General features: G+C 47.5%; 1 protein-coding gene across 3 annotated transcripts in view; it reads left to right on the top strand.

Annotated features, from left to right (window-relative positions):
* Nucleotides 1-4,524: 4,524 nt before the first annotated feature.
* Shisa9 (shisa family member 9) overlaps nt 4,525-26,940 on the top strand; it is a 293,828-nt gene continuing 271,412 nt past the window's right edge. For 2 of the 3 annotated variants that reach the window (XM_032911781.1, XM_032911779.1), the window contains exons 1-2: nt 5,563-6,590; nt 17,782-17,909. In XM_032911781.1, coding sequence (XP_032767672.1) covers nt 5,905-6,590; nt 17,782-17,909 — 814 coding nt within the window. In that variant the 5' untranslated portion in view covers nt 5,563-5,904. Of the gene's footprint in view, nt 4,636-5,562; nt 6,591-17,781; nt 17,910-26,940 lie in introns of those variants that run through there. The other variant, XM_032911780.1, reaches the window with a different exon arrangement.

The following is a 26,940-nucleotide window of genomic DNA, read 5'->3' as shown; positions in this document are numbered from 1 at the left end:
ATGTCACCAGCCTCAGGAAGCTGTTGCCTGTCTATCAGAGCTAAATACTCATGAGAAAGTCTTTAAAAACCAGCAACAAAATGATGGGTTTTATAGCATCTGTTTTTACTCAGATTCTGGTTCTTGCTAATCCTCTCCCATATGCTTTTTTTCTAGGGATCTGTATAAACCTGACTCTCATTTCTGCCTGAGTTTGGCTATGCAACTGTGCCCAGTGCAAAGTGAAAATGTTGGGCCTTTTTGCTTAAGAATTGCTCTGAAGCTGGGCAGGTTAGAATACATATGCAATCCCAGCCCTTGGGAGGTTTAGGCAGGAGGAACATAGTTCAAAGTCAACCTGAAATACACAGTGAATCCCTGCCTCACCCTTCAAGTTTCAAAAGGCATCTGCAGGGCCTTGAGCTAAATGTGGGCTCCTTTTGAGCACAGAGGACCCCTCAGGAAGCCTGCGCTGGCTCTGTAATAAATATATGGCTCCACTTTCTAGCCTGTGCAGTGCTGGAGGGGAAAGGCCAGTCTCCAAGGCATCCTTGAGATCTCTGCAGCTGAGCTCTTGCAGCCCCTCTGTGTTAAAGAGCTCTCTTTAGAGACTTCAGAGTCTGCACTCACAGTGCCTAGCGTTATAGAAAGCACAGTTCTAGGATCTGGACATTCTTGGAGAGAGATATCACTGCTTACTTTTAAAAATAGGGTCTTGCTGTACAGTCCAGACTGAACTCATGATCCTGCCTCAGCCTTCTGAGTGCCGGGATTGCAGTTATGTACCACCATACCTAGCTTAGAGAGGCACCATTACCCCTGTTGGGGAGAAATCCAAAGCTTGGGGAGACTGAGCAACTTAACTTAAGCAGGAGCTTACAGACAGTTTGAGCTAACACCGAAACCTCTTCTCACTACAAATTTTGAAAAACTTCCAGCCAGACAGAGCTGGGATTCAAACGTAAGCACGGCACACACTCATGGCATTTAATTGGTTTTAATTTTGACCTCCAGTCGACATTTGGCAACATTCATGAAAATTTTAGTTGTTACAGTGGGGTGAAGACACAGTGGAATGGGCGTCTGGCGGGTGAGGGTAAGAGATAGTGCCAAACGTTCCTCAGTGCACCGGGCGCCCTCAGGACACAGGTGTGCCACTGCCCCATGACCATGAGTGGAAACCAGCCTGACATTGAGGTGCCTCCCCTCCAGCTTCAGGTTGCAGTTGTATTTCCTTGCTGTAAACACCATTCTTAAATTGACTTTACATTGCTGAATTTAAAAGAACTCACTACATTTTAACAATTCTGCCTATGTGGAGGGTGTGCTTTTTAAAAAGATGCATATTGAAACAAATAAGATACTATTGACAAATGCAGTATCTGTGGAGGGGCCCACTGCCAGTGCCAGGGAGACATGCTACTAACCTAGCTCACCTCTGTGAAGCATCTTTATCTCTGCAGACACGGAGAATAAAATCCGTCAAATATGTGTTTCTGGAAGCAGGCGAGGATCGCTACAATTTGCCTCTGTGTCATCTCTCCCTTTTTCCCCCTCAAGGCTAACAGTTGCTTGGAAACCTCTTTGAAACCTTAAAAGCCACCTGATGAGGAAGATTAACAAACACCTCACTCTGGGAAGGCCACTGCTCACATAATTTAATTTGTTGCCTGGTTTATAAACACTGGTTTCAAGGTAGTCCAAGGCAGCCCAGACCCTTCCTTTACCATTGCATGCTCGTTGTGGTAGGTACCGCCGCCTGAATAATTGAGGCCAGAGTAAAGGAGGTTCTTCTTTAGCTATTAAAAAGGCCTTAGCTGTAAAACTATAGCATCCTCATCTCTTTCATAGAAAAAAAAAAGCTTTCATAAAGGGCCACAATTTTCCCTGGGGTGTGTTCAAGTGAACTTGTTTCTGTCGTGGTTCGGGGAAGAGATCCGATATGATTTTCCCTTGTCTATGAACTTGCTGTTTCGGTGAGCAACTTTAGAACCTGCCCCCATCCCCACATAGAAGCCTTAAGGGAAATATGCTTTTGGTCATGTGTCCAAACACATACCCCTGTCAGGAAGTTGTGGTTATACTTGATAACTGGATATGAAAATGGGCATTTTTACCCCTCCAAAGAGTGAAAAGAACACAGATGATTTTCCTAGATACTTTTCAAAGGCTTGGCACACAGGCTGGGGCAATCCCAGCAGGTACAGTCACTGCAAATAGGAAAGGAGCTGAACCAGGGAAAGCTCGGGGGGGGAGGAGGCTTAGGATTCTTCCAGGAAAAAGGCAGGCAGGGCGAATCTCAGTCTGCTTCCTTCTGAAGCACGGCTCCTGCAGTTTTCTTGTCACAAACAGGGGGCAGTCTCTGTTAATTAAAGCTGGGAGCAGCAGCCAGTTAAAAGTCTTGCAGACAGAGACTTGTGCAGAGACCAAAGGCAGATCTAGAAGTGGACTCTCCTGTTCATATTTTGCATAAGGTATTTTAAAATCATGTTTTAAAGTCTCTTAAATCCCCCAAATCTCAAAATTGTGTGTGTGTGTGTGTATGTGTGAGTCTGTATGTGTGTGCATGTGTGTGTATGTGTGTATGTATGTGTGTGTGTGTGTGTGTGTGTGTGTGTGTGTGTGTGTGAAACACATTTTTTCCTATGAGGTTGCTCACTGTAAAGGCTGCCTTGATGCTGGTTGTGAGCACTGAAGAGGCATTGGAGCAGGGTTGGAGATGGCAGAAGACTACATTAGTAGTTGGGCAGTTTATTCTGGCCTTGGCTTTACCACTTGCTAGATAGAGCTCACAACTTCTTGGATCCTAAGTAGCCTTTCAGGTCCCTCCCCAACCTCAGGGAAGTCGTGAATGCTAGAAACTCTAATATTTGTGCTCTGAGTATTCCTTTCTTCTTTTTGTCCCATACTGAACGATTTCTTAAAGATTTCTTTCTACCCCACTCTCCCGTGTCTGCCTGTCTGTCTCCTCCCTCGTGTGTGTTTATATCTATGTATATGCATATTCCTGTGGGTGCAGGTGTGCATATATGTGTGTGGCAGTGCATGCTGAGGCCAAATGACAGCCTCAAGTGTCATTCCCCAAGACTTTAGATTTTTTTTTTTAACAAAGATTTATCTTTTTATGTGTGTGTCTGTGTGAATTTCTGTGTGCAAGTGCATGTGGGCTCCTGTGCTGGCCACAGTGCCATGTACTCCAGCACTGGAGATGTAGGAGATTGTAAAACCTGACCAAACCTGATTTCTCTGCAAGTGTAGTAAAGCTATTAACTGCTCAGCCACGTCTCTGACCCCCAGCTCCTTGGCAGGAGAGCCTCGATAGGTTAGGACATCTGGCCCATGTCCTCTCTCCACGTGTGTCACCACAATCTGCGTCCTCATGTAGGTTTTAGGGGCTGAACTCAGATCCTTTTGCTTTCATGACAAGTACTTTCCTGACTCATAAATTGTTAAAAAAAAAAAAAAACTAAACACACAGCTAACATAGTTCACAAGTAGTTTTTGTCGTGTGCCTGGGAACATGGATTATCAAGGCCATTTTAGTCATGTTATTTACACGGCAGTGCTTGGAGACGTGAAAGATAGAAATACGTAATAGAAGATGGATTGTGTGTCTGTTAGGAAGGGATAGGAAGTGGCCAGACCACAGGCTCTGGCAGCATAGTTCTTGGGTAAAATGTCAACTCTAGCGTTCATGCCACAAATTCTCCTGGGTAGCTTTTTCCATTGCTTTGAGGCTCAGTTTCTCACATTGGTATTGGGAAGATCATATTAATCAAGAAGCAGAGAATTCGTGGGACTCCGAGCTTACTCATTCTTCTGCAAGCCCCCTGGTTGTCTGGTACCAGTAGTTATTGATTTTTAATAAAAGCAAGCTCAGGGGCCGTGCTGTAACTCACGGAGAATGCCAGCTGCTATCAGCCCCCACGCCAGTGCTCACGTTTGTGGGATGGACAAGGCGGTGGCAGTTGTGGGTTGCCAGTATGACAGACATGCCTCCCACTCTATTTACATGGTCCTTTTATGAGGAAGCTGATGATTGGCAGCTCTCACCCCTTTCCTAGGTGGGAGATGGGTTGGAGTACATTCTCCAGCAGTCAGTCTTGGCTCTAAGACCTGGTGTGGTTTACCAACGTGGTGTGGTCCTGAGCTGCATTTGTAAATCTCCTTTATTCAAAGGTTTGGGGGAGCTTAGCCAAACTCTTTGATTTGGAGAAAACTTGCCACACAATCCTCATAAACCCTCTCATAAAATCTCAACTAAGAGGATCCCAGTGGCCCATTTTTACATGTTGCCCAACTCCGTGGTCCTTTGAAATGTCCCCAAAGAGTCCTGTAGCTGAAGCCAGACAGGAGAAGGAAGAGCAAACATTGCTTTCCCTGTGAATCACCCAGCCTACTGCAAAGAGCATACTCAGTTAATACAATTAAAAAACAAAACGCCGGGGCGTATGAGGATATAAATTTAGCTTAGCAGCTTTGATGTGAGTCCTGTTTTAGGGTCTATTGAAATAAAATTCAAGCAGGGGACAGGAAGAAGTAGGAGAAATGGTTGAGGGCTTATGGCCGGCTGGGAGGAATCAGCCAGGAGAAAGGGAGAGTGAGTAGATTTGGAAAGGCTGAGAAGAGATGCTGAGAGCCAAGGAAGCAAGCTCGGTGAGGATGTCAGGAAAGGGGGCTCCGTGGAGACAGTGGACAGCCTGCTCTGGAGACTGTAGCGCGGGCTGCAGGAAAGACATAGTGGCTGAGGATGAGTGCCCAGGCCTTGCGCTGCGCCAAGACTGCCAGAGCAGAGGCGGCGCCGCTGTGTGCCCTCCTGTGGAGCTCAGCGAACGCTGCGGGGGCGAGGAGGGACAGAAAGCTGCAGGTCCTAAGGGCTAGGCGAGTTCTTAGGAGAGCCCTTCCAGGATGAGCCATTGCCTTCGCTTTGTCCGCCGGCCGCCTCCCCAGACCTTCTAGATTTTAAAATGAGTTCCCAAGCCCCTATTCTGGGATGCTTACCACAGTCCAAGGGGCTTGACACTTAACCCACCTTCCCAGTTCCAGCCTCTTCTCTGTCCAGGGACTTGAACCATCCCAGGCTCGCGCCAGGCAGGAGGTCGCATCCCCGGAAAGGGCAAGGCAGTCCCTGCACGCCCAGAGGGAGGAGGGAGATCTTGTCTACACTGCTTCTAGTGTGTCTTGGAGTGAGCAAGCCATCTAATCTGTCCCGATTCTCCTAGAGTCACCTCTTCCCTGATCGACAGATTGCAACCGCAGCTTCTGCGCACGCACCCCTAGGGGTAAAACACCGCGGGCGGAGCCACCTCTGAGCCTTTGCTTTGGGGTGAGGCGCACCTTTCTCCCCAGAGGGTGCCAGAGGTCCCAGCCGCGGTTCTTTCCACCTGCCGAGAAACCAGAGCTGTTCTTCCGAGCCTGGCGGCGGCGGAGCTTGCTGCTTCTGCCCCAGCGCTCTCTGCACGCCCCCCCTACTCGCCCCCGCCCGCCCGAGTCACCTCTTTCCGCGCCCCCGCCCCTTTCGAGCTAGCGCTCGCCGCCCCCCCCCCGCCCTCCTCCCCTTCCCCCTTCCCTCTGGCCCTCCCTTCATTCCACAAGTGTCGCTTCTCTCTCTCCAGCGCACTTGGCGTGCAAGAGAGGTGAAGAGCATCCTGCGAGCGAGCGGACGTGGGGATCCGAGTCCCGGGCGGCGGGCGGAGGGGAGTTACGGACACAGCGACTCTCCCCTGCTTTCCGCCCCCGCCTCCCCCGGTGGCCGGCAGGACCTGCACCCGCGCTGGCCCCCGCTCCTGCTCCGTCCCCGCCCGGCCCCGGCGCGCTCCTCCCCGGCCGGCCCCCTTCCTCGGCGCGCGTCGCGCTGGAGGCGAACGCAGTCTGAGCCGAGCGCAGTGGCCGCCGACCACCGAGCGCCCCGCGCCGCCTCCCTGCATGTGCGGCCAGCGGCGGCCCGCAGCCCCTGCCAGCAGCCTTGGCAGCTTCGGCCGCGCGTCCAGAGGCGGCGGCATCGGCTCCAGCGGCGGCCGAGCGCTCCAGCCCGGGCTCGGAGACACGATGCGCCGAGTCCTCCGGCTGCTCCTCGGCTGCTTCCTCACCGAGCTGTGTGCCCGCATGTGCCGGGCGCAGGAGCGAGCTGGGCACGGGCAGCTGGCGCAACTGGGCGGCGTGCTGCTGCTCACAGGGAGCAATCGCTCGGGGGCCGCCTCCGGAGAGGCCGGCGAGGGCGTCGGGGGCTCGGACGCACCGCCGACTCGAGCGCCCACGCCGGACTCCTGTCGGGGGTACTTCGATGTCATGGGCCAGTGGGACCCGCCGTTCAACTGCAGCTCGGGCGACTTCATCTTCTGCTGCGGGACTTGTGGCTTCCGGTTCTGCTGCACGTTTAAGAAGCGGCGACTGAACCAGAGCACCTGTACCAACTACGACACGCCACTCTGGCTTAACACGGGCAAGCCCCCAGCGCGTAAGGATGACCCCTTGCACGACCCTACCAAGGACAAGACCAACCTTATCGTCTACATCATCTGCGGGGTGGTGGCTGTCATGGTGCTGGTGGGCATCTTCACCAAGCTGGGGCTGGAGAAAGCACACCGGCCCCAAAGGGAACACATGTCCAGGTGGGCAGCCTTCCCTTCGCCCCCCTCTCTGGGTCCACTTTCCTTTCCCTCCCATCTCCAACATACCCCAGCCATGGTTCCCTCCACCCCAAGGTCTCTGATTCGGGAATGTCACCCAGGAGGACAACTTTCGCTTGTAGCATTGAGCCGAGGCATTGGGCTCAGCACAGGTGGGGGTGAAGGCCGAGTGTGGAAGGGGAGGGAGGGTCCCTTTCCCCCTCGCCTACCTGCTGTTACCTCTCACCAGATATGGTGGTGTGACCTGAGACACATAGCCCGATCTTCAAACTCTTGGGTTTTGGGGAAAGGATCCATTTATTTAAGATGTTCCTCCCTAGGTAAACAGAGGCAGGCGAACCTGAAGGGGGGGGGCGTGTGTGATCCCTCGTGCGCGTGTGTGTTGGAGGGAGGGAGGGAGGAGGGAGGGAGGGAGGGAGGAGGAGGGAAAGAGTGAGTACCTCCTGCAACTTGTACACTAGCGAAAATGAAGCAAAGGTTAGGGAGAGTGCACGGAGAGGGTGAGAACAAAAGCCTCCGTAGAGCTGTCGTCCCCAGAGCTTTGAGGGCCTTTGATTGGAACCTCTTCTTTCCTGTTCCATTTCTCCTTCATCATCTATCCCTCTCTGCGCTGCAGCCATCACAAGGCTGCACGCCTTGCCTGGGTTGGAGCTGACTCCAAGGGCCCCCTCCACCCTTCAGGCACCTTGATTTGTCAACTTTGCCTTTCTCTTTATTCATTATGCAAGTCCCAACAATGGTAAAGTCGCAGCAGATGGGAGAAAGCATTTGGGGATTAAGGGAGCTATTTGCCTTTTTGTTTAGCCCCTCCCCCAAGTGTCTGAATTGATTCCCAGAACTCAGTAACTTTGGAGGTGAAGGATACAGACTTGAGCCAGGACCCGGGGAGAGATGAGGGGTTAGCATAAGGTCTGGCCGACAGCAGGACAGCTAGAGCCAAAGCCCAATTGATTTTGAGCCTGGGCATTGAAGTCACAGTGTTTGTTCTCTTCACTTCCAAGCCTCCCACCCCCCATGAAGGGCGGTTGTGTGTGTGCCCGCGCTATCGCACAAGTGCACGTGTGCACGAAACCCGTATACATGCCTAAAAATCTGAACAAAGAGACTAGCAAAAATAGGCAAAGGAACATTGCTGCCTTACTAGTAATCATTTTCTGTTTATATAAGAAAGTTTTTCCTTTTTCCAGAGATAAGGGATCTGGAGGGAAGGTGGGGAAGTTTGGATCAGTTTGGGTTAGTGGTAGATGGCGATTTCCTGGGCACAAAAATAAGTTCCCAGGGAATCCAGGAAACTGGAACCGAGAGCAAGTTGCTGGCCCAGCCTACCCCCTGCTACCCAAAGGTGCTCTAAGTATAGCTTCCCAGTGGGTTCATGTTAGGAGAGCCCCATCCAGGGTCATCCCCTGCTGTCCTTAGGGTGAGGGTGAGGGTGAGCATTGAATGCGGGTCTGTAACATGCATGTTGCCATGTAGGGGACCAGTACTCAGAGACAGGAAGGCTGCTTTGCTGACACCTTAACTTGGGCTGAAATCTCCACCATGCCTTTTTGCTAAGTTCTTTGGCTGAGTTTCCCTTTCTGGGATTTGGTGGAGAGAGGAGCTATTGTTGGTGTGTCTGTGGGTGACACTGATGCTACAGCTTCAAGCTCCCTTGGATCAGGCGCCCTGGTCAACCCAGCTCTTCACTGGTACTCAGGAGCTCAGTGGGAACCCAGTTCCTCCTTCTAACCCCTCCTCTTTTTGGAGGTATTTACTCCAGTTTTTCTGTAGATTCTAGGTAAGGTCTGTTTGGAGGTCACATCCAGAAGTACCCAGAGCTACTTAACTTAGGTTTTTTTCCTGTAAACATTCAGGGATTTTAGAATGCAGTGGAAAGTGCCTGGCCTTGGCAAAGAAGACTCGGTTATGTTATGGGCAGCTTCTTAGGGATGCCTTTCAAGTGTGCTGCTGTTTGAGACCACCTGTACTGCTTAAAGTCCCTGCTGCCAGGGGCTCTACCCTCTTTGACTTTAAGTTAGTACCAGGGTTGGTAAAGCTCTCCAGGTGACTCTCATGCTCATCCAAACACTGTGAAGGGACCAGTGTGAACACCTGCTGAGCCAGGCACTGTGAGGTATGCATTCGTGTGTGCTTGTGTGTGTGCACGTATGTGTATAAACTCAGTTCTCTTAGCTAGCCTACGACGTGGCTGCTATTTAATTCCCTATTTACATAGGAGAAAATCATGGCACAGGTGAAGTGGCTTTGCTTAAAGTCATGCAATTAGAAGAAAATTGTGACATTGATAGTAATTCTGGGCCTAACCCCCTTGTACTTGAGTCAGATGTCTTCAGGCCCAGCCTCAGGATCTGGGGAGCTTCTCGGGGACAGAGTTTTAAGCTCTTTCTATAGAGACTGATGGTCAGTATGTTTGGAGTGGGCCTCGGACATCTTCTTTAGTGTTCTTTTTCAGTAACTCTGAGATCCAGGAGAAACACTGGCTTTGAGATTGAAAGTATTTCACAAAGGGAGGAGGTGCAGAGTTAATTCAAGAGCAAAGCAGAGGACAGCGTGACTCTCTTTGCATTCAGGAGTTTGTTTTCTCCACTGGTATAACCTGTCTGAGGCGCCCAGGCTGCCGCAGCCCCTCTGATTGTGTCACATGCTGCTTCTGTACTTAATCCTTTGGAGCCCAGTGTGGCTATTGGCTCATTACTTGGACATGATGGTGCTAAGGGATCCTCCAGCAGTGCACCAAGCTTGGAAGCAAAGAGGCTGCTCTGAGGTGAGGCACATCCCAGGAGCAGTTACTGTGCCAGCCACAGCCTCTTTGTGTTACCAGGAGCTCAGGGATGCACACATGAGGTTTGTTCTCATTTTGCCTGGGAAGCACCTTGTCAAGGACACACAGGTGGCAAGCAGTGTTTCTTTGCACACTTTGTCTCAGTGACCAGGAAGCCTGTGTTTGCCAATGGAGGCCCACAGCATGTCAGAATGCACATTTGGAGTCCTTGGAAAATATAGCCTGGTTCACTCTGGGCTGAGGAGGATGGAGAAGAAAGAGGACAGCCACCAGGAGGGCTGGGGAGAACCCACATCGTCTTGTAAGGACTGGGGGAGGGGGGAGTAGCCACTAGGGGGAGTGGCTTAGTGGGGAAGAGTACCTGATGTGCAAGAATGAGGACCTGGGTTCAAATCCCAGAACCCACCTAAAAAGCCCAGCACTGCAGTGAGTATCTGTTACTCCAGTGCTGGTGGTGGAGACGGGCAGATCCCAGTGGCTCCTTCAAGCCTAGCCAATGCTGAGGTCCAGGCTCAGTGAAATACCCTGTCCCCCATGGGAGATGGAGAGCAATCACACAGGATATTCAGACACTCGCTGACCCTCACAGGCTCAAGTGCCCCTTAGGGGGGGGGGAAGGAGGGAGGGAGGGAGGGAGGGAGGGAGGAGAACTGTGGAAGCAGCTCTCCAGCATCAACACGGCAGCCACAGGTACTTCCATTGAAGGTTCCTGGATAGATACCCTTTGGCTTGCAAAGTATTACTATTTGTGTGTTGTAAGTTTTCTGTGTATCGTTTTGCAATATAGTCTGATCGTATGGCCCAGGCTTGTCTCCATCTCATGATCTGCTTATCACAGGTTACTAAGGAAAGATTATAGGCGTGTGCCACCATAAGTTTTTACTAGGAGAAAACTGAAGCATGTAAAACCCCCAAAGAGAATACAACGGACCACAGGACAATCTGCCCGAATCAGGGCCTGTCACCCCCCTGTCACCCCGGTGCTGACTCAGGGTTGTATAGTAACTTCTGTGGTGGAAACTGCCTTGCACATTGTAGGGTGTCTGGAAGCATCCTTGACCTCCACCCACTAAGTAGATGACACCCACATAACTGTCCAGTGGCAGTAGAAAATGTCACCACTCAGTTGACAAAGAGAAAAGTCCCCCCACTAATATTAATTAAACTAGTTTTACAGTTTTGTTAAATTCTGCATTTATTTTGATGCTTTCTTCCTATTTCTTTTGCCCTTTCTCCCCCTTTTCTTCACCTCTCATTCCCTCTCTTCCTCCCCCTTTCCCTCCCTCCTTCCCTTTCTCTGTCCCTAGCCCCCATCCAGCAGAACCATTTGAAAATGAGCTGTAGACACATCATTCAGTTCCCTAACACTTGCAGCATGGGACTCCTGAGAACAACATTTCTCCCACACAATACAATTCCATGATCACAACTTAGAAAGAGAACAAAAATGCCACACTGTCATTAAATGTCCGATCATATTAAAATCTCCTTCTCACACCCCAAATGTCCTTCAGAGTTTGGCTTTATGTGTGGATCTGGTAAAGAAGCGTTGTTGTATTTGGCTGTGAAATTTCTTTCACCCCTAATATTCATATTTTAAAACCAACTTCAAGTCAAGCTTGGACTGAAGAACTGGATTTCTCAGAGAATTCCAATTTGTAATTCCTCTGTCCCATTCGCGAGCTCTGATAACTGCACCTGCGGTTTTCACAGAGCAGCTGCTGTTTATGGCTGGGCGGTGACCATCCCCTTCAGAGAGCTCTTGGGTTCACCTCCGCCACTTGCAGCCCAGAGAGGCAGAAGGCTTGTGTGAACAGCACATGCTCCCAGTAGGTCTGTGCAGTCTCTTAATGTTTGGGTGACCTTGGGAAGGCTGCTTCACATCTCTGCAACTCCAGTTCTTATCTGCAGCTTGAGTGTACAGTGAGGAGCAGGCTTGGAAAGCGATTAGCATAGAGCCTAGCCAGTCACTACCCAGCATCCTTCTTCTGGAGTTCTTCCTCTGGTCTACTGAAGGGGGTGACATTGTAGCTTGGACCTCAGTGCCTGGTCCTTACTCTGTACTCTGTAGCAGTGGCCAACTCTCCTATCCACTCTGGGTTTGCGTTTCCATCTGATCGGGAGAAGCTTGCAGGCTCTGAACAGGAAGGATGGCTTGCGTGTGACTAGACTGAATGTACTGAAAAGCGCTGTCTGGGGATGTCGAAGAACCTGTCTTAGCTTTGCAATTTTGCCACAAGCTTGTGTATAAATTCTCTTTTAATTTCACACCCCTCCCCCACAAGGTAGCTTCTATGACAGTCTGCCGATTACGGAGGCACAGACCGCTTTCCAAGAGGGTGAACGAGCACCCAGTGAGCCAGAGAATTCTGGCTTCAAACCCAGATGGTCTGAAGCAGGGAGCAGGCTCTTGGCCGCTAGACTGCACTGCACTGGAGAATGGACCCACAGGACCTCCAGTCTTCTCAGATCCCAAAGAAGTGCTTAATGCCCCGAAAACAGCAGTCCACAGCAGGGCCTTCTGGGAGTCCATGTGAGGTCAAGTCTAAGAATGTTTTATGTACCTGTCCTGGCAGTGTTAGACCTCTCAGTAGAAAGACTTGGGAAACAACCTTGAGGGCAGACGTGTATATCTGAAGCTCTCTACTTGAAGCTGGCAGGAAACACATGTTGTTTTCCCCCATCTTCAAACAGAATAAAAAATTCCAAGGCACAAAAAAATAAATCCGTGTGGGCAAAAGGCATAGCAGTGTCCTGTGTAGTTTTCAAAAATGCATTAGAAAAGCCTTGCAAAGATATGACATCAAGTGGCAAGGTCCCCCTTCCATGGGCCTTTGCTGTGGTCCTCCAGAACCCCTCTCATTGGGCCATCTTTCGGCAGTCCTGTGGTTATTCCGTGGCTTCCCAAGCTGGAGAAGCCCATGTACAGTATCACATCGAAGTATCTATTTTACTTGCAAAACACATTTGCTTCTCTTTGGGAACCAAAATCAGCTTTATGGGAGCATAACTTACGCCATCAAATGCACACATTTTGATTGAAGAGTTTGCTGAGCTTTGGTATTTGTTTGCACTGGTGTAAATTACCACTATGGAAATTTTGACTGTGACTATTATCCTTGTGTTCTGAACAATGAATGAAGTTCTTTGTGCAAGAGATGATGCCCAGGAAGCCCACTAACGTGTTTAAAACTCAGGATATGAGCTGGCAATGTGGTCTGGTTGCCAGAGTACTTGCCTAGCATGAAGCCCTGAGTTTGAGTCCCATTACTGCCTAGAAACAAGTAAGATAGTGCACACTTACCCTTTCAGCTCTAGGGGTCGGGTGGGGTGGTGGGAGGATTAATAGATCCTCAGCCACATAGAGAATCTTAGAGCAGCCTCTAATACACAAGACACTGTCTCAAAACAAAACATAAAACCAAAACCAAACAAGTGAAGAACAGCAAATCTCCCAGGTTAGACCTTTGGAAACCTTCAGGACAGGTCCTGGGACTTGGCTGTCCCTTTGGAAATACTGACATCTTATATTTGCTTCCGTATCAGAAAGAAAAGTGATGTAAGGTTTCTATTTTGTCCACTTGTCAGTTAGGCTGAGTCCTCTTCCTTTAGATCTGAAATGACGGTCCTCACCCTTCAGGTTTCCGTTACAGTGTTGCCTTCTCCAGGAAGCCTCCTCTGACCTTTCATGCTTAGCCCTGCCCCACTCCTCCACACACCCATCCACAGGCCTGGGTTTAGTACTCAGTGTTATCCGCTTCCCTTTGTAGCACTGTCTGAAGGTTAGTTGATTGGTTATTAGTTATGATCAAGTTATCAGTTGATTGGTTCAGTGCTCTTCCCTTTATCATTCTCAGTAAGGAACGCAGGGACAAACATCCCACAGCTGTGTCTTGAGTGCCTAATAGACAGTTCTATTTCTGTTGTTCTGTTTTACATGGCATAACCTACTCCATCGGTCCATCCATCCATCCATCCATCCATCCATCCATCCATCCATCCATCCATCCATCTAATGGCTATCTTACATGCTCAATACATATTGAATATCTACTTTATGGCAAACACTGAGCTATAACTCTGAGACGGTAGTGACAAATACTGATCTAATTCTTTCACGGTAGTGACAGATACTGGTCTAATTCTTTCCCTCACATACTGGAGGTATAGGTAACACATAACAAAATGGGCAAGAAAATTGTTACTGTGTTGAAGCTTGTGAAATTGTCAATAATCATTTTTCAACCTGAAAGATAATATGTCAACACAATCGTTCTAAAAAGGGCCAAGAGTATGTGTGGGGGTGGGGAGGCAAAGGAATCTATGTGTAGCTGCTCCTCTGAGGGGTTCAAAGGAAGCTTGGTGCTTCAGTCATACATCAAAAACTTTATTACATGGAATTATCACGTCCAAAATTTGCCAAGTTCATGTCTCAGATCAAGCCTGGATGTTGACAGAGGAGATTCCACAGAACTAGAGATGTTCAGGTTTCCCAGCCACCTGGTAGGAGAATTCCGTTAGTTGGGGAAGGATAAATCTTTTGCTTTGTTCAGACCGAAACAGACATCAGGACCATGTGTTAAACTCTCAAAAACCCTTGTTTTGCTTCTGATGAGTGGGATGTCCTCCCCCCCCTCCTCCGAGTATAGCACGCATCACAAAATGTCCTCATTCAGCAAGTAGTAGGTGCCAGGACCTCTGAACAAATATAAGGTGTGCTATAAAGCACAAGCTCCGGCCTGTGGAGAATGGGAGGAAATAAACCTTGCTTTGAAGTCTACCCTCCCGCTCTCTCCTACCATCTCCCCTGCTCTGTTCTCATTGTGGACTCACTAGGCTGGCCTTGAACTGGTCATGTAAGCCACAGTAGCCTCAGAGTTGCCATGGCTGGAGTACAGGTGTGTCCTACCACACCTGGCCTGCCATGTTGCTGCCTGCATTTGCAGATCTGCCTTCAGCCTGTGGGTTTATAGGGGAGAGCTCTTCCTTTATCCACATGGCTGCTTTGTGATGAGCAGCTGACATAAAGTTTGTAATTTAATGTGTGCCTTCCCTTTGGGACATGTATGATTGAAGTAAGGGCCCTGGTGACAGTGTCTCTGGGGCCTCCCTTGATCCTTGGTCCCTGACTCCTGCTGTCTGCTGTGTGGATCCAGTGCAGGCAGTGGCATCAACACAGAACTGAACTGATCTCTCGTTTTATTGAATAAAGGCCATTAAAGCCAGGCTTAAGTCTGATGGGGAGAGCTCCACTATTTTGGTGCTTTGGGACTGGACCCGTGGGGAGTCTGATGAAAGTTATGGCTTCTTTGATCAAGAAAAAAAAAAAAAACCACAAACAAATTTTCCATTCAATTCCAGAAGAATTCAGCGATCCTTTGAAGCCCAGGATGAAGAACCTGTTTAGAAGTGGAAAAGGCAAGTTAGGTTTACAAGGTCCTGTCTGTCTCAGAGCTCCCTTCCCTGAAGCCTTCCTGACTTTCAGACCATGCCTGTTGCACAGAGGCAGGAAAGGGCATGGGCTTTGATGTCAGACATTCAGGAGTAGGACTCCAGTCACTCCTTCAGCCAGGAGCAGAACTCAACTCATGTGGGCAACTCCTTGCTCTGTAAAATGGATCGAAGCTTGCCTTGCCTTGTTCCTCTCTGTTTGGCCTGCTCCATCTCTATCAGCTTGCTTGCCTGTTCCTCAAATATCTGATGTCTTTCCTGCCTTGGGGCCTTTGTGCTTTCCTATACGGTCTGCCTGACATGCTCTTTCTGTCCCCCCACCTGTGTGAGCTAGCTTTCTGTTACTCCAGCAACCATCTGAGCAGACCGACTTGTGCAGAGGAAAGGTTCGTTTGGCCTGTAGTCTAGGAGGTTTCAGCTCACGATCTGTTGACCTCCGTGTAAGGTGGCGTGTCTTGGCAGGAGCATGTGGTAGAGCACAGATGTTCTCTTCATGGCCAGGAAAGCAAACAGTGAGAACAGGAAGTGGTCAGGGTCCATGTCCACTGCTTCCCATGACTAAAGACCTCCAGTTATCCTCTCCTCTTAAAGTCCCCACTACCATCCATGGCATCATGGTGGAAAATGAGCCTTTGACATGGATCTTTGAGGGACAGTTCAGCTCCAAGCTGCAGCATCTCGTGACCAGCCTAATGCTGCTCATAAGAGTCTCACCTCTTCGTAAGATGTTGTCTTGGTATCTCTCCCTACCTCTCTTACTTCTTAGTTACTAGGTCTAATGAAGCACCAGCTGCCCCTCCCCTGCCCCCCAGTCCTTCCCTGTCTTTTAGGGGTCTATTCCCACTCTCTCTTTCCCACATAGCTTCTGGCAACCATGATTGTGATCTTTATGGATTTGTCTATTCTAGACACTTGCTGTAAATGAAACCACACAACCCAGGCCTTTTTGTGTCTGCTTTCTTTCACTGGCCATAAGGTTTTCAAGTTTTACTCACATTTGGACTGGTGTCTGGGCTCTAGTCTTCCTCTTCACTGCTGAGTAATATTCCATCTTGTATACTGCATTCTGCTTTTTGGCTGATGGACGTTCGGACCATTTCTATTTTTGGGCTGTTGTTATGGTACCTGGCTCTGTTGGCTGCACCATTCCTTGTTGTTTATTTCAGCTCTTGCTTATTTTTATTTAACATATCTATTTTTATTCTCTCCCATAGAATGTAAGCTCCAGGAAGGCCACGACCTCTCTCAGCTTGTGCAGTGCTGTGCCCCCAGGGCCTCATGTCATGCATGGCATACTGTAGACAATAAACATCTGCTGAATGAACAAACGTGTGCGGGCTGTTGTTATTTTCCTGTCTCTAGTGGATTCCATCTTGTCCTCTGGCCCCTGTAGGCCTCCAGCTTCACTGCCCTGGGTCTCTCTCCCTTCAGACTTCTCCTTGGTTGCAGTTCTTACTGTAATCCACCACCACAGCCATGGTCCTCATGCATGGCCCCTGTTGCTCTAGCACAGACTCAAGATTTAACTAGAGCATGCCCTTGGTGTATAGGGAAAGCTTTCAGAAACACCTCACACATGCCCAGCTCTAGGGTCTAACCCTCTGGGTTCAGATGAATCTAGATGAAACTCGGCGTGCTGTGGGCTGCCTTAGCTATGAGCATCACTGCCGTTGATACTTCAGCAGAGACACTCTGCTGAGCTCTTGGTGGTCTGGGTGGACCCTGCCAAAGCAGAACCTCCCTTTCTTTGTCTCTTTTGATGAGGATACTGAGAGCCACTTGGCTAAGAATGTCAGGGTGTATCCCCTAAAATATGGAGGTAGGGCTTGCAGGTGGCCCAAGAGGAGATCAGAATGAAGAGTTCCATTGACCTGTTGGTTCCTGGGATTGCTCATTATTACAAAGATGAGTCTACTGGTTTTTACAGAACATCTCCATTCTTGTAGTTGTCACCCACAGTGGCTGGTCCATCTTGCTAGGCTTGCAGATGGAGATAGCAATTCCTGCAGGTAAGTACACATGGGGCTGAGGAGGCTGGAGAACTCGGCAGTGCTTGTGAGACATGAAATCAACTGTCAGCACTCCACTGAGCTTCATGTGCATTAACAAAGGGGGCAAACGGAAGGAGGTTCCAGAAAGACCAAACATGTGGAGAGACTCACATGTAAACAGCACTCTGTACTACATATGTTTAAGGATGTTTGCATCGTTCTAAATGTACATATCCTGGAGGGTAAAGAAGGAGGGAGGTGTGTTGGGAGTCTGACCTTGGGATGTGACATCTGTCTGCTCTGCTCTAAGTGCAAGCACAGCTTACATCTCATTATGAGGTTAGGTCATTGACAGCACTTGAACTGTGTTCCCATCCTCTTTTTAAAAGAGATAAAGAAAAAGAAAACATTGAAGTCTTTGTGCTGCACACTGGCTGGGTGGCCTTGAGCAAGTCAACTCCCCTCTCTGAGCCTTTGTTTGTTTTTCTGTAGAGAAGTAATAACTCCTTGTGAGCCCACAAGAAAGTCTATATTCTTTTGCTTAGGTAAGGGATGACATAGCTGTTAGCCTAATGGTTAGCTTATGGTAAGGACTGAGTAAATGTTACTAATATGTGGCCATTGCTAGGCAAGAAGTGTTGGCATGTGTGTTAGGAACGGAGGACTCGGTCTCTGGGGTGGAGCCACACTGCATGAACTCATCATCTGACCCCTCAGCAGCACTGTCGGGTAGATGACCTTGCCAGTAAGCAGTATGCAGCGTGTAGCATGACTATGCAACCTCTGCTCACAGCCACTTTAGTGCCTCTGTGTTTTCCTCTGCGCTATCCCTAACTGGAAGGGCAGTTCTCTGGAAGGAATGGATTTCCTGTTTGTCCAGTATGGGCAGTGACGGGCACATGGTTCACACTGCTGTACTGTGAGTGAGTTCTTTCCTTTGTTTCTTCAGAGCCCTTGCGGATGTCATGAGGCCACAGGGCCACTGCAACACTGACCACATGGAGAGAGACCTTAACATTGTCGTCCACGTGCAGCATTATGAGAACATGGACACAAGAACCCCCATAAATAATCTCCGTAAGTACAGGCCGCTTCCAGTCTCATGGTAATATGGCAGTGGCAACTTGGCAGGATTTCCTGGGACGACTCAAGGACAAGTTAGCTTTCTCTGTTGCATGTGATGATGCATTTGGTCCTGTAAGAGTTGACATGGATGTGTTGCCTGCGAAAGAGTGAGACACTTGGTTGGTTATTTTGTTAATTACTAGATGACTTCATTGGTTCATCATTGTTGATCTATAAACTTGGTTCTCATGTTGGGTACTTACTTAACCAATGCATTATTTCATTGGTTTGATTTATTGTTGATCTGTTAGTTAATAATCTATCTCATTGGTTCATGTTGATTGGGGAGTGTTTGCTATTGGTTCATCTCGGCTGGGTCATTGATTAACCAATTGTTTTATTTGTCTTCTGAGGTTAACTAGTTGCTATTTTTAGGTTTAACACTCCTTTCAATGAACATACAATTTTATCTTTTAGAACATAAAATGAGCTTCCCAAAAAAGACCTATAACAACCCCCACTCTGTGTGTGTGTGTGTGTGTGTGTGTGTGTGTGTGTGTGTGTGTGTGTGTGTGTAGTGGGGGATGAATATGTATGCTTCTACATTTGGTTCTCTTGCTCTGCCAGGAAAAGGGAACAGGCTTCTCTTACTATTGTGTCTCAGTAGATGCTTTTCCTGGGACGGAGCATCCCAGGGGATTATGGTTTATTTCCTCAGGTTTCCTTCCCTTCCAAAGTCTGAGTAGACAACACACAGTGGAGCTGATGCTCTAGTTAGGAGTCGAGGAACAATGAGGTTGCTTGGGTTTGACAGGCACACATTGCACACATTGCTACGGTGGTTCTTCCTAGCAATCATATTCCCAGGTCGAAGCAATGTGAAGAAGCCTGCTTGAAAGCAGCTGAGGTGGGCTGTTGGAGGGGTGCATCAAACCGTAGTTGGAGGTTCCTGAAAACAGCAGAAGCACTGGTGTCGTGCACTCTCTCAGGGTGGGCATCCTTTGCTGAAACTCCCCCACAAGCTGCAAGGCTCGTTCATTTGCCAAGACGTAGTTGCAGACTGTTAGGCTGCAAATTTTAAAATTTTTATAAAATGGGTAAGGAAGAGCTCTGTGTAGGGTATGGGGCTTTGACACAGACATGGATTCTCTGATTTTGCATGGTGATAATTTTCCCTGGTTTTGGAAATTCTTATAGTGGTTGGCAATGACAATATTCGGTATTGACACAGATAGGAAAATAAGCTACCAACAGGAAACTTTAGTAAATGAAACAATTACACGTTATTTATCTGCAAACTGGATTGTAAAGATAGTCTTTGAGATCAATGCACTGTGAGGCAAAACGCACGAGCTTTTGGAACCTTTATGTTCAAATCCCACAGAGCCTGCAACCGGAGTGGCAACCATGGCTGTGCCTGGTTATATCTGCTGCTGTTTCCAAGTCTGATGAATGAATTCCAAGCAGATGGTGCATACTTTGTCTGTCTGTTGGTCTGTCAGTCTGTCTGTCTATTGATCTATCATATATGTATATGTGTATCCATCCATCCATCCATCCATCCATCCATCCATCCATCCATCCATCCATTATTTTTATAATCTGTTACATGAACTACATGAGCATATGAGGCCATGCTCACCCATGTATCTGTATATATAGAGGCCAAAAGTCAGCATTAGGTGTTTGCATCTTTCTTTATTCCTTTGTTCCTTCATTCCCTCTCTCCCTCATTCCCTCCCTCCCTCTTCCCACCTCTGTCCATCTTTCCATCTTTCTTTCTTTTTTTCCTCTTTCTTATTTTTGAGACAGTCTCTCATTGAACCTGGCCCTTTCCCTTTTGGTTAGGTTGGTTGGCCAGTGGTCCCCCATGATGCTCCTCTTCCTACCCACCAGCTCTGGTGTTTCAATGCTAACATGCTCAGTGTTTACAGGTGTGCTGGGGATCTGAACTTGAACATCTGTGCCTGTGCAGAGAGCACTTTACCCACTGGGTCACCTTCCCAGCCTTATTACTATTAGTACTAATATACTAATAATACTTATCATCATCACCATCACCATCATCATCATCATCATCATCATCATCATCATTATCATCATTATCATCATCATTTAAGCAAGTGAGATTTCACTCAATACTGCGGACAAATATTGACTTCATTCCCCTTTAAGACATGGAATATATAACAAAGAAAAGCCCCTTGTGTTCTGGCCCCATCAAGCCTCCTTCCCAAATTGATTCTTAAACATGTAAGAAGTGGACACAAAACTCAGAGCAGTTCATGCTCAGGCCCTCTCAATTGTCCATATTCACCAAGGCAGGGATAGGATGCCCTACCTTGACTTTTGGAAAATTTGACATAGATGTTTTCAGAAACTTTGTAATATGTAGGTGTCCGAGGGATTTCCTCGGCAGAGAAATCAATATAGATATCAGTGTTCGAGAGTAAAGTGTATGTAGCATAGTGTAATGTTATGAGTGACTTGGACAGATGGCAATGTAAATCCCTAAACACGCCGAGTTCTCTCAAAACCTATAGGTTTTTGTCAATGTTAGGACAGGAAACCGGGCCTTAAAAACTTTAATGATGCAACATGTCCATGATTATGGATCAGTAGAGCTGGGGGTTGAACCCACGTCCTCCCTCACACATGGTGAGCTCACGCTCTATCATGGAAAGTCGTCTTGAGATCCCTTTACCTTTCATTCTGAGATGTATGTGGGTGTGCCTTTGGAAATGGACATTTCGAAGGGTGTGTTTAAGGAACTGAGAGCTGGAGTTGGAGAAGCCAGTAGGACTCCAAGCTTGAGAACTGGCTGAGCCACCTCCATAGTAGCCAGCATTACTGATCTACACCACTGAGTCCCACAGAAACCCAGCCAGTGAGGCCCTGAGGGTGCGATTAACACTGTTTGATCTCTCTTGTGTTGCAGGTGTTTGCAGAACAAGTGGGTGTTCCTCTGGGAATGAGCGTTTTGAAGGATATACTAAAGGAACGAAAGCCCCTTTGATGCCACAGGAAAGAGCTGTTTTAGGCTATGCATCCAACTTGGCATCTTGTAGGGAGGTCTCCTTTAGAACCCTGACATTTATTGAGCACTTGCTGGGTACTGCATTAAGTGCTGTGAATGCATTAACTCAGTTAGAACTCAAAACAGCCCTCAGGTAGCCACACCCATTTCTGCCCCAGGCTCCTTACCTCTGTGGCGCTTTGTGCCCAGCACATTGTCCCCAGATCTTCTCCCTTGGCAGGACTCACTCTGTCCTTAGTCAGACCTCCTTGCTCATCTCTGGCCTCAAGTCACATGCTGCTCCTGTGTCACCAGGATTTTCGTTATGGCAAGTTGTTCTGTCTGAAGTCATCTTGGTTCATCCATCTGTCTTCCAGCAAAGCACAAAAGCACAGAAGTCAGGAGGAAAGTCCTGTGTGAGGTCACAGCCATTTCCCTGACACTGGGAACAGAGGCTGCTCATGGCAGTATCTCCATGAATATCTGTCTGGTGAAGGAAGAGATCTATAAGGGAGCATCATTATTCTCAGTTTATGACTTAGGAAAACTGAGATGGATGGAAGTTAAGGAATTTCATCTAACATCTTGCCTGAACGAGATTTGCCTTAAAATACACCGGGAAAGTTGGAAACTGTGAGAGGCATTGTGTCTGGGTGGCCAGGTACACTGAGTTTATCCATTTCTCACTGTGTCTGTGTGCACCCGGGAGTGTGTAAATTAGGAGTTAATGGTAAGGCATCTGTCTGTGGCATCACAGGGAATAACAGAGTACCCAGGATTCGAACCTGGGGAGGTCACATTCTATAAGGCAGGTTCATTAGACCCTGTGGACTGCCTCCTCGTGAGATTCATATGTCAGAAGCGGGGTTGCTTTAGTGACTTCTGCACACATGTGATCAACATAGCTGACAGAAATGACCTCAGAAAAGCAAAAAAAATTCTTCATGGCCTCAGAGAGTTTCAGCCCCATTGCTGTAGGAAACGCATGTAGAGAGGCTCAGTCTGTGGTGGCAGAAGCACAAAGCCATGGGAGTGTATATGCCAGGTGTTGTTCACTTCATGAACCAGGAAGCAGAGAGTGAGGCAGGAATCAGGGACAGGTGCAACCTTCAAAGCCTTCCCCCAGCTGGGCCTGACTTCCTAAGGTTCCATAAGCTCCCCAAATAGAATGTTCAAACATGAGGCCAAGGGGGACATTGTGAAACCCAACAGCAGCTCAGGGAAATACCTCATTCTTGATGGGTTTTGGGGGGGATGGAACCACACACACAAATGTTGGTCTCTGGCTTCTGGGTTTCCACTGGATCGGTTGTCTGATTCTAAATCAATTAGCTGGGCAAGGTAGATGGTATTCTTGGGTCCTTTTGGGTATTGTGGTGGGGCAGAGTCTGTATGTCATGGGAGGTGGAGGGTGAGCACGGATGCTCTTGTTCTGTTTGTCCCTGTATCCCTAGTGCTTAGACAGTGTACTATGTTCATAGACACTTGCTGGATGAGTGCATGTATGGGAGTCTAGCACAAGCTCAATAACCACGCCAGTTGGGTGGACAGTAAGGGGCTTTCACAGATAGCCAGCTCTGATAGAGCTTGGCTCATTCTACCTGAGGGGAGGGTCTAACTTTTACGATGTCACGCATACTAAGTTGTTCCTGAAATCTAAAAGTTTTCACTGCCTTGGAAATGTGCACTGCTTGTCCCATTCCACTCTGGAGGCCCTGGGATGTCATCGACTGTTAAGCAGCTAACGGAAGGGATCTGTGCTGGATTAGTAAAAACACTCGGAGGCCTGTAGTGACTCCAAGCAACGTGAGCTTGAGAGATCTACTGTCTGGGGTAAACAGTGCCACTGAGAGGCCTGCCGCACAGGGAGATGTCTTATCAAACATGTCTAAGTGAGTGTGTGGGAGTGTAGGGAGCTACGGAGGGTCTGGATCTCAGAGGTGGACAGCTGGGACCTGAGCTTTGATCCATCCCTTAGCAGCTGTGCAAGCTTGGAACGGGTACTAGAATTCTCTGAACCTCTTTTCTATACTACAAAAGGAGTACAGAGAATGGGCATACGCAAGGAGTGTAGCACCACACATGCCTGGTTATAGAAACACGACTACTTGTCTGTTTACTAGAGAGTGTCAGTGTGGACGGGGATGCATTCACTGGACAGATGTTGTTAGCAATGTTTTCATTCTCTGTGTTGGTTGACAACACGTGTGTGTGTGTGTGTGTGTGTGTGTGTGTGTGTCATGTACAGGGCATGTGCTGTCAACAAAGAAACAGAGCCTGTATTGACTAGCTTAATGTCAGCTTGACATGCTGAGGTCATTGAAGGAGGGAGCCCTAACTGAGAAAATGCTTCCATAAGATCAGGCAGTGGGCCAGCCTGTGGGGCATTTTTTAAATTAGTAATTGATGGGGGAGGGCACAGTCCATTGTGGGTGGTGCCATCCCTGGGCAGTTGGTCAAAGGGTCTAGAAGAAGTCAGGCTGAGCAAGCCATGTGGAACAAGCCAATAAGCAGCACCCTTCCATGGCCTCTGCCTCAGCCCTTGCCTCCAGGTTCCTGCCCTGCTTGAGTTCTTGTCCTGACTATGGTGATGAACTGTGATGTGGAAGCATAAACTGAATAAACCCTTTCCTCTCCGAGTTGCCTTGGTCATGGTATTTCATCACAGCAATAGTAACAGAATAACATTTGAAATGTAAGTAAAGAAATATATCTAATAAAAAATTTTAAAAAAGATGGAGCCCTAAAAGGAAAAAAATTACCTTCTGTAAGTTCTTTCCAAATCTTTCTTCTAATATGGCCACATAAGCCTTGCGATGCTTTTCCAACCGCCTGTAGGACTCTCTGTAAAGAAAGCCAAAGGCTCAACCCTGCGGTTGAGCTTCAGAGATGCCAAGTCATGCTCCTTGCACAGCAGCGACATTATTGCTTTGGGAGAATATTTCTGCCTTCATGGTTGGATGCGGGAGGGGTACCCTTGCTATGTGTTTGACGTGCTAGGAGTCACAAGTGAGCAGATCCATTGTGTGTCACCTACAACGTGTGTTCATTTTACCTCCCCTCAAGAGCACCATGAAATAATAAAAATGTGTTTGCAGCAATGACAGATCAATGAGGAAACAGGCTCAGAGGCTTTGACTGACCTGCCCGTGGCCAGAGACACCAGGCAAGGAGCTTGGGCTCTGGCCACTACACTCATGTACTGAGTTACAAATCTTACACTCTGGTCACATCCTTTCTTGTGCTTTTCCCAGGAGCCCTTGCTGCATATTGTATCAGGGCTGTGTTTCTTTTCTTTTTCTTTACCTTATTGATTGATTTTAAGAATTGCAGCATTAGATTAGCCTCATTTTTGAAAATAAACCCACTTAAATAAAGTCACCAGTCTTGTTCTAGAGTACCAGACATTTCTGACATTACTTGCCAGTAATTAATATTTCCTTTGAATCAACTTTCAGCTGGCATTTAAAACTTCTCTCTAGGCAACAATGGGAAACATGCGTGTGGGGAGCCTTTCTCGGGTATATCCTCTTGGCTCTTGCAATACAGTGAGGAGCAGGAGACGAGGAAAGCAATGGTGGGGGCCGGGAAGAGTACCTTGCAAACAAGCAGGAGGTCTCCCCAGAACATGGGGGTAGAGATGAGCAAGGACATCTTTTCCTGAGAAATTGATAATATTTGTTCTGCCAGAAACATACTCCCCAGTGACTTTCCAAGAAAACAGAGGAGGGAAAAGCAGAACACTTCGACAGTGTTCGCCTTTGATTGAAGGGAGGACTGCGAGCCACAGAAAACCGTTTTTGTAGATCTGAAGAGTTTTTATTTTTATATTGCAAATTGCATAAAAAAGGAGCTTTTTTGATTAGGATCATAATGGTTTTGGTAGAAAAATAATAAGAATGCCAAGTCTGACAGAGGAAGCCTGGATTTCAGAATCAGCAACCAGGATTATTTCCTGGTTAGAGGGCTTCCTTCACTCAGCAAACCTTCTGTCTCCCCCTAGAAGAGATTAATACAGATCTTTTGCTTCTTTGGAAATTAACAGCTAACAAAAAATAAGTAATATACTTAATACCATGATACATACATTAAAATAATTTGCAGTAAGGTTTGAGGAAATCTGCCTTAAAAAAAATCCCAGTAAGCATTCTCAATAAAGTTAATTACAAGTTGAAAGAAAATCTCATTACATTAGCCTGAGAATTACAGTTAATGAAACTGAGTGCAATCACAATCTGAATATTTCATTAAATGGAGATTTGAAGTCATTAATTCAGGTATTCAGCCTGGAGTCGAGTTTACATTGAGACTGATAGCAATGCCTGGATTTTATACACTTAAATCTAGCTCCCTGGACCTGCAGAATACTGCCCTGCCCAGCCTCAGATCTGTCCACAGTGCTGAATGTCTCTGGTCTGTAGTTACCCAATTCAAGTCAACCAGCCAGAAAAGTCTCCCTTAGGGAATCTTGGAGCTGGGGCTAAGTTTGCTTGGCATTATCTTGCCTTCGGTGTGTGTCTGACTTCAGAGAGGCCAGGGGATTTGCCTAGGAGGAGATCCAGGGTCCATGCGATGTGGTAGGCTTATGATCTTTCCAATAAAGGAAATTAAAATGCAATTACTAAATGTTATCTTTATCACAGGCATTTAAATATCAAACATTTAGGTAAGAGCTGGCTCTCACAATGAAAGCCAAGCCTAAACTGACACATGCCTTCAGTCCTAGGATTCTATATGAGGACTGAAGGTTCAGTGCCAGCCTGGGCTACAAAACAAAACTTCATCTCAACACCCACCGCCCCATCAAACAAAAAGAAAACAAAACAAGCCCCAGAGCCCAAACCAAATGAAATTAGAGCGTCATGAAAAACTTACGTTCCCAGGATTTACCGTCTTTCCCCTTCGTCTGTCATCTGTCTGTTTTCTATCCATATATCTCCTTCAATTAATTGAAAATGAGAGTGTAGGTTTGCAATTTGCCTATTGGCTCATCAAATGTGTATTTACTAAATCCTGGCCATTATGAAATTGCTATTGTGTTTCTACATATTATCTGCCTGCCTATCTATCTATCTATCTATCTATCTATCTATCTATCTATCTATCTATCTGCCTATCTGCCTATCTGCCTATTATCATCTATCTGGATGTATTTAATAAAAACATTCATAAAACACTTATTAATCAAAGTACAGGAAAATGTATGGATCTTCTTAAAGTAATATGGCCATCAAATTTGTTGGGTCAATCAATATTTCTTTTTAAAAACAATCATTGAGCATTTATGGTACAAGGAATGTTCACAAATACATGTTGGCTGGGCAGTTCCTTGGTGGAAGGCCGTGGAACCTTTCAGAGGGCAGCCTAGCTACAGGAGGTGAGCATTGAGGTTTTAGTTGCATCTCCACTTCCCGTCTGTTCCAAGCTTTGTCTTCCATCAGGATGTGGGTCAGCTGACCACTGCTGCCCCATGGTGCTGGCTGGGGCTCTGGTTTCCCCTTCATGACAGACAGCAGCCTTCAAACCTTGCAGCCTAAAGACATCTCCTTAAGTTGCTTCCAGCCAAATGCATTGTCACAGCAACATGGAACAGAACAGAAACCTGTTGTTCCTCAAAACACCTGCTGTGTGCAAAGCCTCTATGGAGAGCTGCCTTGCAGGGACCTGCTCTGGGGATCCCCCATGTAATTTCCCACAGTTCAGGTCACCATCTAAACTCATGTCTCCTTCCTGTTCCTTTTCTGTCTTTCCTACCAAGATGTCAGACACCAGGGTGCTTTGTCTGACTCATTCCCTATTCTATCCCCAGTGCCTGGTGCATAGTAGGTGCTTTGTAAAAAAAAAAAGTTGGGCAATGAATGTTGTCAGATTAAACACTAGGCAGGTTTCATCAAGTACACCACTGGTTTTCTTTGTAAATCTACCGCAGTTTGAGTCCCTGCAGATTAAGTCTTAGCATTGTATCTCAGTTTAACAAGTGTTAAGTTATGTGCCAAGAAAAGTTGTTGTGTACCTTGAAAAGCTCGT

The sequence above is a fragment of the Rattus rattus genome, chromosome 9 (assembly GCF_011064425.1).
Source record: "Rattus rattus isolate New Zealand chromosome 9, Rrattus_CSIRO_v1, whole genome shotgun sequence".
In the NCBI taxonomy this organism is placed as follows: domain Eukaryota; kingdom Metazoa; phylum Chordata; class Mammalia; order Rodentia; family Muridae; genus Rattus; species Rattus rattus.
The sequence above is the reverse complement of the archived record's forward strand: the minus strand, read 5'-3'. Positions and strand labels throughout refer to the sequence as shown.